This window comes from Fragaria vesca, linkage group LG5, assembly GCF_000184155.1.
Source record: "Fragaria vesca subsp. vesca linkage group LG5, FraVesHawaii_1.0, whole genome shotgun sequence".
NCBI lineage: Eukaryota > Viridiplantae > Streptophyta > Magnoliopsida > Rosales > Rosaceae > Fragaria > Fragaria vesca.
This window is the reverse complement of record NC_020495.1, coordinates 6926338-6946207: the sequence shown is the minus strand read 5'-3', so window position 1 is coordinate 6946207 and position 19870 is coordinate 6926338. Positions and strand designations below refer to the sequence as shown.

The 19870-nt window shown below is 38.2% G+C and overlaps 2 protein-coding genes across 2 annotated transcripts; both read right to left on the bottom strand.

The window, feature by feature from the left end:
- Nucleotides 1-9806: 9806 nt before the first annotated feature.
- Nucleotides 9807-13803, bottom strand: LOC101292020. Its single transcript, XM_004299185.1, has 9 exons — nt 13646-13803; nt 13334-13507; nt 12753-13146; nt 12382-12671; nt 12227-12295; nt 12076-12132; nt 11598-11650; nt 11440-11515; nt 9807-11116 (listed from the first exon to the last, which is right to left on the bottom strand). The coding sequence occupies exons 1-9, from the start codon at nt 13687-13689 to the stop codon at nt 10180-10182; spliced, it is 2094 nt and encodes a 697-aa protein (XP_004299233.1). The 5' UTR covers nt 13690-13803; the 3' UTR covers nt 9807-10179.
- A 718-nt stretch (nt 13804-14521) lies between these two features.
- Nucleotides 14522-18136, bottom strand: LOC101311290 (carbon catabolite repressor protein 4 homolog 3-like). Its single transcript, XM_004301026.1, has 13 exons — nt 17917-18136; nt 17683-17846; nt 17518-17583; nt 17231-17283; nt 17050-17131; nt 16511-16597; nt 16178-16270; nt 16050-16082; nt 15788-15900; nt 15513-15624; nt 15297-15382; nt 15110-15194; nt 14522-14971 (listed from the first exon to the last, which is right to left on the bottom strand). Exons 1-13 carry the CDS (start codon nt 18134-18136, stop codon nt 14879-14881), a joined length of 1287 nt encoding a protein of 428 aa, XP_004301074.1. The 3' UTR covers nt 14522-14878.
- Between the last annotated feature and the right edge of the window lie 1734 nt (nt 18137-19870).

Sequence of the window (19870 nt, the reverse complement as noted above, 5' to 3'; positions counted from 1 at the left end):
TCCAAGCTCGAGTCATCTTTGTAACAGCTGCATGCAGAGCAAAAAAAAACTGAAACTTGTAATTTGACCTTCTTAGTTTGAACTCAATCTTTTGTTTTCTGAGAATAATTTCTGTAAATTTGTTCCTTCCTGAGAGTTGAGAATGAATTGAATGTGTCCACTTGGCGAAGTTCTTATGCTAATTAATCCGCTATTCTCACGCTTCCTCACGCAAAACACTGGTTTTCTCTCAAATACTTCCATTTTTACTCTTCAATTCCCACTGGCATATTTATGACTTCTCATTTCTCTTTTCCATTCCTCCTGAACCAATTTACATATATATATATATATATCACATAATCGAAAATGTTAAGTATATATAGGAGAAAATTTGATGAATTAGATGTCATTTAATTCTATAGAATTCGAATTTTTTTTTTTTTTTTGATGAATAGAATTCGAAAAACATACACTGAATCGAGTAGGATTATATATGTTAACAATGTTTTGAGATGACCAAAATTACTATATTTTTTCTGTTTCCAAATTTGAGGGCATCCTCGTCGAAATTTCCATAGTAAACTTTTGTGAAAGGAAAGGTGATAGCAAAGGGAAATACGTTTCAAAAACCCTGCATCACCTAGAGACATGTGCTATGCAAAAACGACGAGTAAGGTTGATTAATGTGAGACTGAGATTTAGATAGAGGAGCTTTTGAACACAAATTAAAACCATAACCGCAACCATCTTCTCTTTTGCCTCATATCCAGCTTTTTCAGTCTCTAGCTAGCTAGCTCTTACAGTTCAAATCGATTCTTCAAGCAGAGGCAGGTTTTAGTGATCGAGAAAGAATCGATGGCGGCAGAGAAGTGGCTTATGGTGGTCGTAGACGGAACAGCAGCTATGGGGCCTTACTGGAAATCCATTCTCTCAGATTACCTCGAAAAGATCATCAGGTAGATTTTTGAGTTCGTTCTTGACGTTTTGTTTGATTTTCTTGAGCATGTTTCATGTTTGGTTTTCTGATGTGTATAATTTCTGTTGTGCATGATCATGTGGCCGTGTTTGTCTGAATTATATGGTAGCTAGAGTACCGATTTAATGTGAATTCTACGTTTTGGGGCCTCAAGGTTTTCACTAGCTAGCTAGATGTACTGGTATCTTGTTGATTATACATATTTTGGAGCCAGGAAATGTTGTGAATTTTTGGTGTCTAAAGAAACTAGCTCGTGTTAATTAATTCAAATCTCATTTAGAAAAATGTAAGTGAAAAATCATTTTTCTTGGTTTCAACACAAAATTGTGGTTTGTTTCCTGGTTACAAAACTGATGGTTATTAGTTTAGTTGCATCTTTAATTAGGGAATGAAGAATATCTTCAACAGAGATCTATAGTCAGAACATAACACACCATAGTTTAATAAGGTTTTCAACTAATTCCCTCAAGTTGATATATACCAAATTGAGATCGGGTGTCTTATGAATTAGCAATGATTCGATGATTCGGATAGTTATAGATCTATTCTTTTAGTTGCATTTAGTGATATGATGGAGGAAGTGTTAGATACGTATTTATTCACACTATATGATCCTTTAAAATACACATAACGCGCGGTGTCTACAAGTAGTCGTTACAAGAAGAATAAATAGTTGTTCTTGACACTTTATTAGTAATTAACAAAGATAATATGGTGGGAAAATTTCTAATCGATATGATTTCGAAATTTAGTTGCAAGAGTTAATACCATTTTTCTCATTTTCTTACATGTTTTTTTGGCTAATTAACTTCATTTTTATACAGGAACATATGTGGCCAATCGTCAGCTGACCAGGTATCTTTCTTTGAATTGATCATGAAGAACATATATATAAGTTTGTAGCTTGTCATCTCTAGCGATCGAGCTAGGTTATAAACTCATAAGCAATATATTTTCCTAGCTACTTATGGATTTATGAGTAATGATCAAGCTTATTAACTATTATCTTATAATGTGTTTCATAGGATGCTTCAGCTGGTGCAGCAGTATACCTGGGGCTGGTTCGGTATAACTCTCACGGACTTGGTAATTCTGGTATGACCACATAACCCTTGATTGTTCAAAACTAATTTCAGCCTAATTAAAATGAAAGGTAAAAATAAATTTTTGTGCCTACAGGTTGCTTAATGCAAGCAAGCCCTTGGACGAGAAATGTGGAAGGGTTTCTTGGATGGCTCTCGGCTTTACATTTTTCTGGTGGGGGTGGTTCTCATGATGCTGCTATTGCTGAGGGCTTGGCAGAAGCACTTGTGGTACGTGTCTCTGATGTTTGTAGCTAGAGCGCTAGCTCTTGTTTGGTTAACTTTTCATCCCTGCTGCGATTAGCCCTAACCTAACTACTCTCTCATTTGCGCTGTAATGAACAGATGTTTCCGAAGCCTACTCCGACTGCAGACGGAACTATATCTGGAACTGAAACTAGAACTGGAAGTGAAACTGAAACTGAAACTGATAGAGTTCAAGACCATAATGCCAGAGAAAGGCATTGTATTCTTGTGGCTGCAAGCAACCCTATGTTGATTCCAACGTACGTTCAGGTACCGTTGATAAGTAATGGCCAATTTTCTCCTGGTACAAAAACTCGAATGACTCTTGCTGATGCTCAAGATGTGGCCAAATTATATGCTGAGGTAAATACTATCAAATATATGCAAAATAATATATATATATATTTATATATCTATATATTTCATCTTCTACTGATCCATGATGTCATCAAAACTTCAAAAGCCCCTAATAGTGTTTTTTTAATTTATTTCATTTGCAGTGCTCTGTATCTCTTTCTGTCATCTCGCCGAAACAGTTTCCAAAACTCAGAGAGATATATAATGCGGTAAAAATAATCTACACCTTATTATTTTTCTCTGAATTGAATTTAATATAAACTGGTAGCCTTCTTTCATGATTTATGTACTTTATGTTCATGGTGTCGTATTAACTTTCATGCATAGTCAATAGACTCAATACCTTGATATATATATATATATATAGACCAACTCATGAGCAGTACGTTATTGCAGATCAGTGAAATGAACTAGGGAGTAATTAATAAATGTATATCTATGTACGTGTGTGTCTGTATGTAAAAAATAACATGTATTCGTTTACACAAAGTAGAACTTCGGCACTATATTCCTTGATTACTTTGGAAAAGTGAAGGGAAATTATTGTTTGCTAAATCTCAAATACTACCTGGCTCTGAAATGTAGGGAAGAAATGATCCTGAATCTGAAGGAAAAGTCTCTTCCTTCAGAAATATTAAGTACCCACATTTTCTTGTACTGTTATCAAACAAGTTCCCAGAGGTTCATGCTGCCCTCGATCACTCTCAGACTGTGATCAAACCTCCATACAATGTCTTTCTCAGCTCACCATGATTCGCTAGCTTCTTCCAGCTGAGAGACTAAAGCAAACCAACCATTAAGCAGTAGCTAGTAGATAGTAGCTAGTAGCTAGTACTACTCTTTTGAATTCATCTTTGTCCTTCAGATCAGATACTGCTTATGATTGCTGATTAGCTCTATCCAAAATTGATCTATGCTTTCAGATTATCCATCCTTTTCTTAATAAAAGTTTAGCTGGTGACATTCTATATATACGAGTAATAATCATACATTCCTACGTACATGCATGTCGATCGATATCTAAAACGAAATTTCATGTTCTAATTAAAAAATTATCTATATTAAGTTCTTTAAATTTAGCTATCTCGCTTTTTAAAAAGGAAAGGAGCAAGATTAATATAAAGAGCGAGATGAAGATCTCTATAATTTAAAACATTCTTTTATAAGTAATTATATATAATTTGTAAATACATTTAAGCTACAAATTATTCATTATGTAAATAATATAAACTCAATTCTTGCTAAAGTAAAAAGAATTTAGATCCGGGTTTGCCATGGCAATTGATAGAGTTGATATTAGACGTATTTCTAAAGTGGCTAGTCAAAATGATTTTTTAGCTATTTTAGCTAATTTGATTAAAAATGACTACCGCTTTTAACCAACTAAGTATTTTTTATTTTTTTGAATCAAGAGAGAAATAACTTTATAGAAAAGGGCTCGAAATTAAAGAGCATGTTTACATTATAGAGTTTGGTGATAAGCAAATCGAAAAACATAAAATAGAGCTTGGTGACAAGCATATTGAATCACCTCCAGATAACATACGTAGAGTGTAATTGAGCTATTTGAAAGTTGTGCTAGCCTAAAGGCAGAGTGATCATTAAATACTCATTTGCTGCTATCTATATACAGAACCTGACGACGTTGTGATAGTTCCCACGGTGATAAATGTCTTGTGGTCTACTCATTTGACGTTCCATACTCTACATAATAATTTGAAACATCTTTCGGTACGACTCCAAATGATTCAATAGTATCTTGTACGTCGAGGTAAACATATTTTCTTATATCCAAACCTCCAAGCTTTCATATACGAAACCCTAACCGATTAGAGCTCATTAGTCTGGCCCACAAGAGATCCCAAATCCAGTTCAGAGCCCCAAGATAAGCACATTTCAAGGTTTTCACCCATTTAGGTCTCACACATCATTCGGGGCCCCAAAAAGATATTACTTTGCGAACACAGCATGGTTTGGGCCCAAAATTCGAGTTGGCCTTCAATACTGATTTGAGCACCCAAACCGGATCAAGAACACTTTCTCTTGCATCGATCTCAGCCGTGTCTACCATCGCCGCCACACATGCAAGTTGTCGACGATCATGTCTCCACCCTGAATATGTTTTAGGTTCTAGCATCGGCCTTATCCAACACTAAGCATCACTAAGAAAACAACCTTTGATTAATAAGTATTGATAATGAGCCATACAGAGAAAATAAAGAGGTTGATATCCATTTATTTTGCAGTATGGACTGTATGGTATATGTAAAACTTCTAGTGATAAACTTCTAAAAGAGGATTCTTCTACGCACCAAGGTGTAAGTGAATCTAGCAACTTATACGCAATATTTTGATCTGGTCATCCACATAGCATTATCATGTATACATTCTAATACCGTTAACAAAATTGAAACAAAAAAAAATAAGCCCTAAGTGTTTCCAACACATGAGGTGAGAAACCGACGTCGAAAAATATGTACTTTATTATTGACGCTTAATTTGATCAGATTAAAAATAAAAATGAAAGGAATGAATTTATGGTCTTTAGTCTTCATTCGATATTCGGATACAACGATTTGAGGACTTGCACATTAATGATGCAAATGCACCTTGGTGCGTAGAATCCGCTCCGACTTCTAAATACATTTAAGGGTAAAATATTGTATAGTCCTTGAGGTTTGAAGTCGACATCTGTTTAGTCCTTATAGTTTTATTTTAATCTGAATAGTCCTTAAAGTCATGATTTTTCATCAAAATAGTCCTATGGTTTTATTTTAATCTAAATAGTCCTTAAAGTTATGATTTTTCATCCAAATAGTCCTTATGACCTTTAACTGAGAAAATGAATCGGAATGACTATTTGGATGAAAAATCATGACTTTAAAGACTATTCAGATTAAAATAAAACCATAAGGACTATTTGGATGAAAATTATGACTTTAAGAATTATTCAGATTAAAATAAAACCATAAAGACTAAACAGATGTTGACTTCAAACCAGCAAAATTAAACAAATTTCAATTATACATTTAACTTAGTTTCATTAATAACATTTTTTTAGTGATAAATTTATTATTTTTTGCAATAAAAGTCATAAGGTTTGATCAAGGTTGGCTTGGAAACAACACCAATCACTCTGAAAAGGAAGATTGGCAGATCCTAGGGTTGTTCACCTTCTGCGCATCACCTATCCTACTACAGAAGATGAGAAAGCTAGTTCTCATGCTACAGGAAAAGACACAATTTAGCGTTTGGTCCTGTCAGCCTATGCATTGGGATTGGCCAGACGAGCAGTATTACTTGATTCTTAGTTTAGTAGGTCTGCACTAGCTGAGGTATTAGACAATTAGTTTGCTTTAACTGGGGGAAGGTAATTAGGTGGCGGTGAGCTTTGTTTGAGCTTGTAAGTAAACAATGAATGAGTCGCTTATGGTGTTTATTAGCCTTTGCTTAACAGACTTTGCAAGAGAGCCCAATATATATTGATGTAACTTGTTTTTTCGCCGATGAAGCAATAAAAGCTATTATTTACTTAAAAAATAACTTGGATGAATTTGAAAGGGTTTTACAGGAAAATTATTCTACGTATCAAGATGCAAGTGAACCGAGAAACTAATATGCAATATTTTGATCCGGTCATCCATGTCGCATTATCATGCATGTATTTTAATACCGTTAACAAAATTGAAACCCAAAAAAATAATTTTAAACGTTTCTAACACATGAGATGAGGACCTGAAGTCGAGTAAAAGGTAGTCTTATTATATGCGTTTAATTTGATCGGATCAAAAATAAAAATGAAATGAAGGAATTTAGGGCAATCTTCACATACGGAGATTTGAGAACTTGCACATTAATGGTGCAAGTACACCTTGGTGCGTAAAATCCGCTCCGGGGTTTTACGTACTATAACTTGAAAAGAAATTGTGAATGTATGTCGTACAATAAGCATTTATCCCAACAAAATTAGTGATTTTAGACAATCTCGTGATTTGGCTTGACCCAAATCTTTCGAGAAGAAGAGGTTAACAAACATCCATGAGGAGGGGCCAATACTTAAATTGCTCACAGTCTCGAAGTGGTAACTCATTTAACCATCATTTTATTTTAAAAAAGAAAACAAATAATACAGCGTGATCCTGTTCTTATGTCCAAAACGACATCGTTTTGGGAAAGTAACATGATGAATGGAGCTGCATATATATTAATCTTATGCTTATGTTGAGAACCGCGTCATCTTTTCTTTAAACTAACATTTATAATTTGATTTAATAGAAAATAAGCCTCAACTCTGTTGTACATGTTTACCGTTTAGTGTTTACATCCGAGAAATGTCATTTTGAATTGATAGTCAATAAATTTAGTTATTTAGATGTCGATTTTGATTTTGATAATTAATGAATTCTGATGTCGAGCTTAATTTTATCGTTTCTTTATATCTTTCCTGAAATTATGACCTATAATCCACCTCCGTGGGATGTATAGTTCCATGCTGTTCTGGAGTTTATGGCAGATATAATTTCATCTCTGTTTTGTGTTTACATCCAAAATAATGTCAGTTAAGCAACTCAGATGTTGGGTTTGAAATTAGAGGTTATTCCTGTGCCGTCAAATGGAAGTCTGAAACAAGCTAGTATGTTAGACATTAGAATGATCCAGTCTAAGTCCAGCTTGCATTGCCACTAGTTTTTTTTTTTCAAGTCCTTCTAGTTTTGGTTAACTGGTCACAGATTTCAGGGAAAGCATCTAACTGATTACTTGACTCTGAAACAGAGATATATTGGTGATCCTGAAGAACCACCATTCTTCAGTGTTGCCAACAGCCCAGGCTTGCTTCTTCTCCTATCGAAGGAGTTCAGAGAGGCTCATGATGCCCTCGTTCAGTATGCTGGAGTGAACACTCTGCCAGCTCCGGCGATAACAGCGTTTGATGACATTTTCTCAGGTTTGTATTTCCATGCCATCAATTAAGAACCACGGTTTCTTTCATCTTTGATTGTTTCCTTCATTACTGATGCCTGATGGATACGACCTCATTCTAAACTTCGATCACTACTGACCAGAGTTTGTTATTTACCAGAAATGTTCGATGACAATGATCACTGTGCAGAGAACATTCCCAGTGAAACCAGCGAAATGGTAGATATCTTTCAATTCCCCCAACAACCAAGCAATCTTACTTCAATTTGTGTTTGGAAAACCAAATAAATCTGTCCTCGGGGCATTTTTTGCAGTTTCTTGACGCAGAATATGTCAGTCTTTTGCAAGCACTATTTCCCTCTTTCAGTGGTGATCAGATCACGTCTGGTAGCCTTGCCTTGGATGCTTCCAATACCTGTTCTCCTAGTACCATACAAACAGAACTCCACTCCCCACAGCATGCACAAGAAATACTTACAGCTCCTGACATAAGCGGAGCACACCAACCTCAAGGATCTACAGTGGAAGCGAGTAGTCCACAAACTACAACTACTTCAGACACTTCCGCAACCACTTCTGGTGATTCAAGGGTTCCTCGGGCATCTTCACGTACTCGAAGATCACAAACAAACATGGGTCTTTTCCAACCAAGAAGAAGTCCCAGACTTTCATCAAGAGCTACTGTGGAACAAGGAGGACATAAAGGTGATGTTGGTCAGTTTGGAGAACCACCCAGTGCACAGACGTCGTTATCTGCACGAACAAGACCTGCACGAAAAGGATCAAAGCCACTTCCTGCTGGCATGCAATGGAAAGAAGACGTATACGAGCCTGCATGGGAGGTACTTTATCCAATTGTTTTGCTTAGAGAAAGCCTCACTATTTCAAATACTCGTAGGTCACTGAATATTGATCTTGCCTAAAAGCGAGTTATGTCCTTGCCTTCCTTTTGAGCTTTCAGGGTACAATGCTTGCCAAGCTTGAAGGATGGCTTGTTCTAGTCAGCAAGGCACAGGTATATGTTTCTAGTCCACTTGCTATAGCTTCACCTGAAATTTGTTAAACACTCAATATGAGATTTTTCTCTTGTAACAGGCATATAAGATCAACACTGCACCAGAAAGGTAAATTTATATAGATGTGCTCTTGATCCTCTACTTGATTCCAAGATATAAAAAACAATGCACTATATACTGCTTCATGTGCTTCTGATATGCTACAGCCTTACTGCTGGTTGGCCACGATTACTCAAGGACGGTAACATTATACCACAAGCGTCAGTCGACAGGTTGTAACTGTAACAAGATAAACTACATATTCATTCCTTTCTGTATTCATGTGCCCTCTTATGAAAAGAGTATCTATGTTCGACTGTACAGGTCATATGCAGGACAGGCACATGATCTGATCTTTGAGGTAAAGAGTGACGAAAACATACATAACCGACTGCATAGGAACGAGCTGGTGAGGCAACAATGCTTAACTCAAATCTCCTAGAGGATATATGCTCCGTCTTCTAAGATCTACTCCTTTTAGCTGACTTGTAGTTTATGTAATCACTTAATAAGGATCCACTTGGGAAAAACCGAAAAAGTAGAATAACAACATATATATGCATGATATAACACCTAAAAGCTCTGGCTTAATAAAGATTATGCACTTCTAGAGTGACTAACTCGTACATGGGTTTCAGTGTATAAGATACAGCCTGCCTACTGAGTCGTTGATAATTACCCCTAGTGAACACAACCACCTCAACGGGAAAGTGTTTGCAGGTGAGTTATGCATTTGATCCACCCAGTACAATAAACGCACAAACTCCTGTGGTTATTATAAATAAGCCCCAATGAAACTGACCTTTAATCTGTAGGGGAAGGACCTTCGTATATAGCTGCGGAACATCAGGGGTGAACAACACAATCAATGAAGGCATCAGCAGCAGCAATATGCCGCAACTGGTAGACTGCACAGTGACCTTTCAAGTATAGGAAGTAACCATCAAATCCTAGATAACATCTAGATATTTCTGCTTGAATTTGTGATAGATTTGTGACCTTTTAAGTGCACCTTTCATTCTTTATTCATCCAACTTAAACTTCGGCTGCTACTTCCAGGGAAGCTGACCAAAACGATATGGATTATGCCAAGCTGACCTGACCTTAAAATAGTAATCAATTCCAGCATTGAAATATACTGAAGAAATCAAACACCAACAACAGAGACTAGGTCCTCTTCTCATAATATGAAGATTAACAGTAAAAAATAAATTTCATCAACATGCAGTAAGAAACAGATGACCTTATTCACTAGCATAATGATTTATTTGTGACAGCAGATGAAAGGTTAAATTACAGTACAGAGTACATGTTTCATTACAAAATACAAACTATACACAAAAGAGGTTTTTGTACAAATCTCCACCCAGGCAATCCAGACAGTTCGCTTCCCACAGAAAAAAGTAGTGGGAAAGCAAAACGTGGCAGCAACTGTTATCACTGATCGCACTGGAGTAAGATATATTGACATATTCAATCATCTATAACAGTAATCTGCAACTAAAGATACAACACATGCTACATCGCACACAAAAACAACGAACAACATGGTTTTCTTAAATTAACTATTAACCTGCTGTCCTTTCTTCTTCATCTTCAAACCCTTCGGGCTGGACTGCTTTGAAGGTGGCTCCACAAGCAACAGGCGTGACATGACATATGCCAAGAGTTCTTCACGGTGGGAAAATGTGAAGTCCAAATGTGCATACTCAAACACATTGTATGATACATTCACACCTGCATCTTTCATCACCTTATAATGCTTCTTTACCATTGATGGCCTAATTATCTTGTCCTTCCGTCCAGCAACAAGATCAACCGGAATATCAATGAGCCCATAGTACTCTCCTAAGTCTAACGGCTCTGGAGATCCATATACCTCCATATTAGCAGATGCACTCCCATAATCAAACATCCTAAACCTTTTTGAACGCTTCATTTGTGCAAGATGGAGAGCCACTTGGAACGATACCCCTGGCATGTCATTCATATTATAATGTGGTATACCCAACACACCAACCCAATTTGAGCTATCTCCGCCAACAAAATAACTCATCAGTGTCTGAACCAATCCTCCAACAGCAGGGTAATTATGGAAGTCCCGTGCCAACTTGTTTAGAAGCATGCGAAAAAATCTGGTTGGTATATAGATGCCAGGAACAAGGGGTTGCAAAAGGGGAGCCAATAGATGAAAGGAATACTCCACAACCGAAAACATAAAGGAAGAATCTTCATGGAAGCCAGCAGGTGATAATAAAATCAATCTTGATAGCCTGTGGGGTTTCTCTTCTATCCTCTGTGTTACAACATACATTAATATAGCTGCTCCTCCCAAGCTATGGCAAACTGCACAAAGCTTATAAGGTTGATTACCATTGGTTTCTTCCTCGATATCAGGTTGACTAAGCTTCAATTCCGCAGTTTTAATTTGGTGGATCTTCTCTATCATTGCAGGGATATCCTGAGTCCCATGCTCATTGATTGAGTACTGCCAGTACCTGCATTGCTATGTTTCAGTGATACTTGAAAGATACTGATATTTTTGGCTTTGAAATCCATATACATACATGATACATACACACACACACACAAGAATATATACTGTGTATACACACACACACACACACACACACACACACACATGCGACCTCACTCTCTCCCCACTGATGATCTGATTCTGTAGTTTATCAAAAGAATGTGTCTGTATTTTTTGTTCGTGTGTGAGCTTTTAGTTTCTCACTGACCAGAAGGAAAGAAATGTAGGAGGGAAAAATCTTTCATAAACAAAACTAAAACAAGTAAATATCATATGCCAACTTACTGTTGTGAGGAAATGCTTTTGTCAGCATGCTCCCTAGAAACCAAGCCACGAAAGTTCCCAAGGAAGACATCATATCCTGAAACAGTAAGATGTATAAGCAAACTGTAAACCACTCTAAACCCAAAGATGCATCTACTTTCATATTAAACATGCCAAACCTTGATCGTAGGCAGCAAATGCAGGTGAACCGACAACCCCATTGGAGACCCAACTGAACCAGTAACCAAACCGTTAGCATGTAATTATGAAGAAAGATTAGTCGTAAAACAAGAGAACATATCATAAAAAATAGACTATAGATCGACTCCTCATAGGAAAGCAGGCATATTTTATAAGCCATTAGATGATGTAGAACTTGCACACAATCACATGCTATGTAATTTGAGCAGAGGCAAATAACATAAGAAGGTACAGATCAGCTTAGATTTCTGTGGGATATTTCATATTCTCTTTGTAGGAACAACACCGGCTCAATAGGGCAGGTGGATTTTCAGCTTCTGAAATTACTACTTTTGCCAAATGGCAGGTGGTTATGTCACTTGACCTTCACAGTTTTCTAGAAGACTGCCCTTTTGTTAATCTTACCAAACACCTAGGCCACTAGTGAGGAAGGAAACTTAGAGAGAGGTAACTTACCCCATAGATGAATCTAGAATTCCGTGTTGTAGGTAAACAGCTTTCCGTGAATCACGTCTGCAGCATCACACTAACAAATATTAGACACCAATCACACCATATATTCATTGCAAAGTTTATCACTTTATGAGGGAATAAAAACCTATTATACCTTGGGATTCTTTCCAAGTGAAGAACATATCCATCACGAGTGATCACATGAATAGCTTCATATGGGTACCTAAAACAGGAAGAAGAGTAAAAACATTGATACGGCACGGGGAAAACAAAAGCTCTGAAATCAAGTAAACGGTAGCCCAGCCTCACCCAAGCTCTGTAATGACATCCTGGCATGTTCTAGCATCAGTATTCAATGCCTGAAACGAAGTATTCCTATCTGTAGTTTCTGTAGGAGCGGGATAATCATCTCCAAGTGTAGCTGTTGGAACAGTAGCTTCTGACGCACTATCATAAGTATCTTGAAATCTGTTACTGTCTGATGAAAACAACCCAAATAGCGTTCTAAGAGCATATAATGGGTGAAGAACAAAATGGGCAGCTTTATAAACAAGATCGAATACAGCTTCTATGAATATCTCAATCGCAAGATGAAGATCCTGTCCAGCATTAAATGAACATTAGAATTATTCTTGGATGTCATTTCCAAAACAGACTAAAAAACGAGAGTTCTGTCAAACCTCAATGACTCCACGTCTCCTATCAGTAGTGCGCTGAATAATGTGATCCTTGAGGAACTGCACTTTATTCAAAGAACTACTCCTCCGCGAAAAATGACTGCCTCCTGGTGAGGGTGGCGTGGACCTCTCATTAGAAGAACGGCAAAGAAGACCAGGAAGGCCAAGCATGAACCTTGCAGGAAACAAAATCCAATAAAATATGTAACTGATCCACATCCATCCTGTCCACTCCTTCGGAATACTAGAAGACCTGGAGACTCTTGAGCTTTGTGAACAAGGTGAAGCAGGAGACATGTCATCATCACTATATTCTTCCTCATAATCTATGCTAGAACCTTCGGTATCCGAATCCACAGAAAGCTCATGAATGAGTTGATTGAAAGACGACACGCCACTACAAACAACCCCACCAAAACAGAAATCTCATTCCAGAAACTAAATAACCACACAATCCGATAACATTTTTAGCAATTACAATAACGAAACATATCGAATCAAGGGAAAATCATACATGCAAACAAATTAGAGCACAGAAAATTGAAGCAAACCCTAAATCCCCAACAAAAACCCTAAAAACTTACTTCTCCATCCAGCGAGGGAATCGAGGTCCACGAAAGGTAGGCCGGAGCTCCCAGCCATGGATTCCTTCGAGAACATTAGCCTTCCCAGGCAAAAGCGCTAACAACAAAGCCGAAATTCCGTTGATCAATCTCACAATATTGTTCAGCGATTCATACGTCACCGTCTTCACTGACCTGAAAATCCAAACAACCACAGAATCAACAAATTGAATCATGATCTCATCAAACTTTGCAGAATTGAATATAGGAATCAATCATCACATGCATGCATTAAAGAAGTGAAGTGATTTAGGGAGGAGAAGGGGGACTCACTCTTTGGTGACAGCGATGGCGTTGTCAACGAGCCGCTGCATCATTTCATATCCCAGCAGAAAAATATGGCTGGAAAAGGAAACGAAATCTCTGAAAAAATGGGGGATTGAAATCGGAAAATCTAATCGGAGGGAGGCTATTAGAATCGTCGGCGAGATAAAAGCGAGGGAGATTTTGGGGGCTCCGATATTAGTGGGACACTGGAAATAGGCGAATGGAGGATTGCTCGGGGGTTAAAGAAAAGAGAAACGGCGATTCGTTGTTCGCCGTAGAAAGAGACCACGCGGCGGGTCTTGATTGGTGGAATCTGACGCGTGTCGGTTGGATCAGGAGTACACGTAAGGGTGAGGATATAAATATTATAATATTGTGTGTAATTGTAAGGGAGAGCGTGGCGCGTGGAGAACGTGTCCCGCTAGATTTCAGGCGTGGGTATCTAGCTGAGTCTGAAGACCAAAATAGAAGCCGTGGACGGAGGGCAGTGGGGCCCAATTGGGATGGTGTGGACTATTCTGTGTCTCGGTGGAGGGATGCGGCCACTGCCACCGTGACCGTGGATCAGGTGGATGCTGTGTAGACATGCAGCCACAGAAATGTGTGATGCCATTTCTTTAAGGATTTATCTCTCCCTGTAATTTTTGGGTTAAACTTCAAGTTTTACTTTTCTTTTCCTTCCTTGTTTAGGTAAATTTTTCTTCAAGTTTGGAGAAATGAGATTGAGTAAATACTAGATAGCATTCAGCTAACCAGCATGACCATTGCAGCATCATGGTTCAAATCTCACTGACGTCGTCACCTCGTCACAGAATTATATTCAGGGAAATTTGGATTGTGACTACTAGAAAGAGTAAGATTTCTGTTAGATTTCAGAGTGGTGGATAAAAGCTTTGCACCATTGAACTCTATACGACAACTTATAGATTACAGAGAATGGAAGTGCATTTGCATTATTGTTGTTCAAGAATTTTATACCAAGTAAACCTATAACTCTGGTAGTGAGCAACAATCATCAGCTCTGTATTATTTTTCTACTTGCTATCCAAGCTATCAATCTCTATCTAATGAAATTGAATAGTTCTGACTTTCAAACAGTTCCGAATCTGAAAATGGCTTGTGTATTTGGCATGATTTTACTTCTCCATGAGGATCTGCTTCATAAGGATTTTACGCGGGTGAAACATACATGGTAATGTTGCCTTTCTGTAAAAGCTAGGACAATGCTGGTGAGAATCTTCAGATTGTTGATGCAGTTGTGTTGTTGCCTTCCTTTGTGCCTGGTGTGAAGGCAAACTCAGAAACTAAAGCCAGGTGATCACTGCCCACTTTCTATTTACGAATACAGGAGAAAGAGAATTAGAATGGAAGATAACATTTGTAACTTATCAACAGCATTCAACGACCACAAAAGTTCACCAAGTGTTCGAACACTTATCCATTAAGTAGAAGAATCCAATGTTTTCATACCTTGCAAGGGAGGCTACCAATCCTCTGGAGAGTGTCAAGTGAAACTGTATCCAGAACTCCTGTCGGCACAAGACCATCCGAGTACCTATATAGAGCACAAGCATTTCATAAGATTCATGTTGTACTATGACAACCACCCCCACCAACATTAGAATCATTGTTGCATTATTTAAGAGAAGGAATTCACCATAAGTAGTCAACGGTTCCAAGAAACTTAGAATGGTAGGAAGTAGCCAAAGGCTCACCACTGGATCCCCGTGTTGCTGTAGAACCCTGAAAATGCGATATATAACTAGAGAGAAATCATTACAATGCATAATTGTCGGGGAAAAAAATCATTACAATGCATACAACAGGAAACTGAACTGAGCAGCCAACTGGGTAAAGGAGTAAACGCTTATACCTGCACCATAGCGTAAGAACTGTTAAGCTTCAAGGGATGCACAACTGAATGGCTGCCAGAATTTCCAGTTGCAACTCTAATCTCTTCATCTGTCCAGCTATGTTTCAATAATCTGATGATGAACATTTAACATATTAAGCTTTAACATTTCCACAGTTTAAATAAGCTATCCTATGTTAAATTTAACTAATATGTGAATTATGCAAGCACATCATCATAGGAACTAAATAAAAACAAAAGAGAAAGGAAGTCAGTGTCACAGATATAAGACATACCCATCTATCAAGTTCAATGGACTGCTAGTTCTTTGTTTGACTCCTAAAACTTGAGCAGGATGACAGCTCTTCTGCCCAGATAACTCTGTTCTGTCATATGACATGATATTTAGCTGTAGATAAGAGGCACATATCAGATTTAAGAAAACTTGGATTTTATATATGTACTTGGATTCTATGACAATGATTGCCATCAGTTTTGTAAAGACCGGACTATGTATCCGAATGTTATTCAAGTGGTTAACAACAGACATGTGATCACCTCAGATGTTGACAAGAACTTGTATATCGCACTCTGTCAATAAGCATAAAAGCTAGTTAAGCATTACTTAATAAGCTAAATGAAAAACTGAAGAAAGCTTTTATGACAGTTTCTTTAGAATATCACACCTGAGGAGTGCTATTGAAATCACCACAAAGGACAACAGGGGCATTACCCCATCTCTCCGAGAGGATATGGGCCCTTGATAAGAGAAAACGAATCTGGAAAGGACAGAAGTTCAAATAATTGCCCATAATATACCATTAAACAAAAACATCCCCAGATGCAATTCAATTATTCCAAACATTTTGAATGATGAAGACATTCTTCATCTAAGTAGACGTACATTTTCTATTTTGTTCAGCGCATGGATCATATCGTTAAGAATGTTACCTAAAACTATCAGTCTGCGGGACGAAACCAAAAGCAGACAAATTGGACATCACTGTAATAGAACTTACCTGGCCCAATTTAATTTCCCCTCGGCTAGGGCTGTAGAGCACATGGATGTTACCAATCACCAACTTTCTTGATTTGTCTTTATGCATCTGCCTGTATGGAATGAAATTAGATACAGAAAGGGTCCATTTAATCAAAACACTGCATTTATATAAACTCTATCTGAAGTGAAGTAGATCTCAGAAGTGTAAAAGACCACATAACAAACCCAGAAACGTGACCGCCATAAAACAAAATTAGAAGCAATTTGTTACCAGAAAAAGTTCCTCTTAAAAAAAGAACTAGGAAATCGAAAAAAGAAGAACAGGCTACAGTCCAGAACATTCTTATTGTTGAGCAATCCATTATTAATATTACTATCTCAAGGGTAACTTTTCTTACTGGGATGAAACTTTACATGGTTTTTAATGCAACATTACATGGATGATACCCATTACCTCTGAATCCATATTCTCTTCATCAAAGAAACAAGCAAAGATACACTCAAAACTATTTACTGGATACTATCTAAGAAGTATTGTCTGATTTCCAAATGTTCTACCTCAAAAACCGAAAGTTGGGCAACATTGTCACGAAGTCCGTATCCCTTGAATTCAATGCTCTCTTCATCTAACAACCGTAAACTGATAGAATGAAGTGCCAAGGTTATACAACTTCTTGTTACTGTAAGAAAATCAGCACTAACAGCTAGAAAAAAACGAAATAAATCAACATGGTCTTACTTATGAGATTTCCAGAAAGTAGCGCAACCATCAACAGTATCTCCTGTGCGTCTCTACCATAATGAAACAACTGATTTAGAACTTACTTTTGATAAGTAGACCAAAATCCAAACCAGTTCATGAGAAACTGATCAACATTTGCGAAACACTGTATCTGAATGTATAAACTCATATATTCAATCACATTATAGTGGTCATCATTTTGAACTCATCTTGCAATTGTCAAACTGTAAGCACGCAGTAAGAAACTAAGAATCAAATTGGCACATAACATAGAAATTATTAACCTTATAAGAACCAGCATATCCCAGTTTTGCCAAATTGTTCGAAAGCTCCAAATACTTGTCTACCTCCTAATGAAACCACACAAACAGCCCTCTCAGTAAATAACAACTTCACAACTGAACTCTTTCCCCAACACAATAAAGAACAACAAGTTCAAGAAGCTTTACTTGCAAGCAAACTATATGAGAGTTCCAGGCAGAGATTTCATCGCATATGACCCTTTTCCGGTGGTCCCACTTCAGATACATAGACGGCACATTCCCATACATGTCTCTATGAGCAAAAGCATTTCTATCCCCCAAGATATTGTACGAAGCAACCGTGAACCTATCTGCTACATAAACCCAACCATTCAGAACCATCCACATCATGCATGTAATTTTATGCAATGAAAATCAAACCTTGAGAAGCTAGAGGATGATCGGACTGGATCCAACGGCGGACGATGTCCGGAGCATGACTGCTACCGGAGTATCGACGCTTGAGTGGGTTGGGAGTGTTGGTGCAGCATGAGACGGCGGGTCTGCAGAGGAAGAGGAAAGATGTTCCGGCGGTGGGTATGGCGGGTGCGACGGACACGTGGCGGCCGTAGAGCCAAGAGGACGCAGCGTCGCAGCGCATTTGGGGAAGGTGAGGTGGGTGTTGGGAATTTTTTGGAAAAAATGGAGCGATTGGGTTGTTTGTTTATGATGTGGGCGGAGGAGTTACCGAGTTACTGCGGTGGCGAGTTTACTGTGTAGCCGTCACTCTCAGATTCTCAGAGCCACACAGAGTTGGAGAGCGGAACCGAGGGAATATCTTGCAGACAGTTGATAATAAAGTTAAATGATTCGAGATGATTAGCTAAATTAAAATATAATCAAGAAAATTATGAATGAAGAAAGTTTCTTTACTTTTTGTTGTTGTTACAAACTGTACGCCCAATCACAAACAAAGCAAGGGAAAACAAACTAAAATCTGTAGGAGACTGTCGTATATAGTTACAGCAGGAGGATCATCAGTAAAAGATTACGTAACTGTTAACACTGTTTTTGGCAAGAGCATGCGTGATAGCTTCTCCAAATATGTGATTGACTTGATAAAGAGTAGTTTAGGTAGCATTCATGAAGTTCACACAGCCTCCAAAGAGGGAACCAAGAAAATGGACCTCAACACTAGCACAATGAAGCTACAAATTAAGAATTTGAGAAACAATTTTGTTGACCACAACAGTCCCCATTCTTTAACATCAAGGAGAAAATTTCTTTACATTAATAACTATGGTGTTGTTTGATAACCAAGTAATTAAGAATTTCATACAAATTATACAGTGCTTATTTTCACTTTGCATAAAATCACATCCGTCAAACAAAATATACCAGCTCTTCAAAACATAATAACAAAATATAATCACTTTATTTTGAACATTAATTTACTTTAACTATCTCCAATATCTCATAGACTTTATTTAATTGTTCATTTCTTTTAGTTCGAATTATCGAGGGTTGAAGTGCATGGACTAGATAAACAAATATGCGAAATTCATACAAGATGTTGCAAACAATGAGAAACGCAATTAAGATGGTATGAAGAAAACATGATGTACATCATTGAAATTCAATGCTCTAGAACTAGGAGTTAAAATCGTCGAATACTCGTTCACAGTTATCTTGTGCATTTAACAAAATCATTAATTTAGTTTTAAGTCAAAAGTGGAAGATTTTATGATCTAGCTAGGACTTGTCAAGCAGCAGAGACTGGGCTATAGCCCAGAGGGAGCAAATTTGCTCCCCACCCTAACTTCCCCACTTTGCTCCCCACCCACTTAAATGAATAACACGTGTATCTCACTCAAAAATAGTCTTACTCTCCCGGCCAACTCCCTTTTTCTTCTTCTTCTTCTTCTTCTTCTTCTTCACAACTCTCTGCAACTCTCAGCCCTACCTCCAACTCCCCCTCCTCCACATTCAACCCTCCCCAACCCCCACCCAAGCCCTCTCTTCCGACTCCCTCTGCCTCTCTGTCCTCCACTCCCACCGCCGCCTCCCCCGTCGTCTCCGGCGCCTCCACCGGCTCCGGCCAGTACTTCATCCACCTCCGCCTCGGCTCCCCTCCGCAACCCCTCCTCCTGGTCGCCGACACAGGCAGCGACCTCGTCTGGCTCCGCTGCTCCACCAGCAAATCCTGCTCCAGCCGCCTCCCCGGCTCCGCCTTTCTCGCCCGCCACTCCTCCACATTCTCCTCCTTCCGAGTGCTTCCGCCTCCGCTGCCCAAAGTGCGGTGGTTCATGTTGGCGACATTGGTGGTTGGGTTTTTTTTTTGGTCTGAGGTTGGTGATGGGTTTGTGGAGGTTGGAAGAGGGGTGTGGAAGAGGAT

Coding starts and splice junctions, on each gene's coding strand:
- LOC101292020 (XM_004299185.1), bottom strand. CDS start 13,689: ATGATGCAGCGGCTCGTTGACAACGCCATCGCTGTCACCAAAGA. Junction 13,147..13,333: donor TTCCCTCGCTGGATGGAGAA/GTAAGTTTTTAG, acceptor GGTTGTTTGTAG/TGGCGTGTCGTCTTTCAATC. Junction 11,117..11,439: donor AAAAGCATTTCCTCACAACA/GTAAGTTGGCAT, acceptor ATAGCAATGCAG/GTACTGGCAGTACTCAATCA.
- LOC101311290 (XM_004301026.1), bottom strand. CDS start 18,136: ATGCGCTGCGACGCTGCGTCCTCTTGGCTCTACGGCCGCCACGTGTCC. Junction 17,847..17,916: donor TCATCCTCTAGCTTCTCAAG/GTTTGATTTTCA, acceptor TTTATGTAGCAG/ATAGGTTCACGGTTGCTTCG. Junction 15,625..15,787: donor CCATTGAACTTGATAGATGG/GTATGTCTTATA, acceptor GTTCATCATCAG/ATTATTGAAACATAGCTGGA.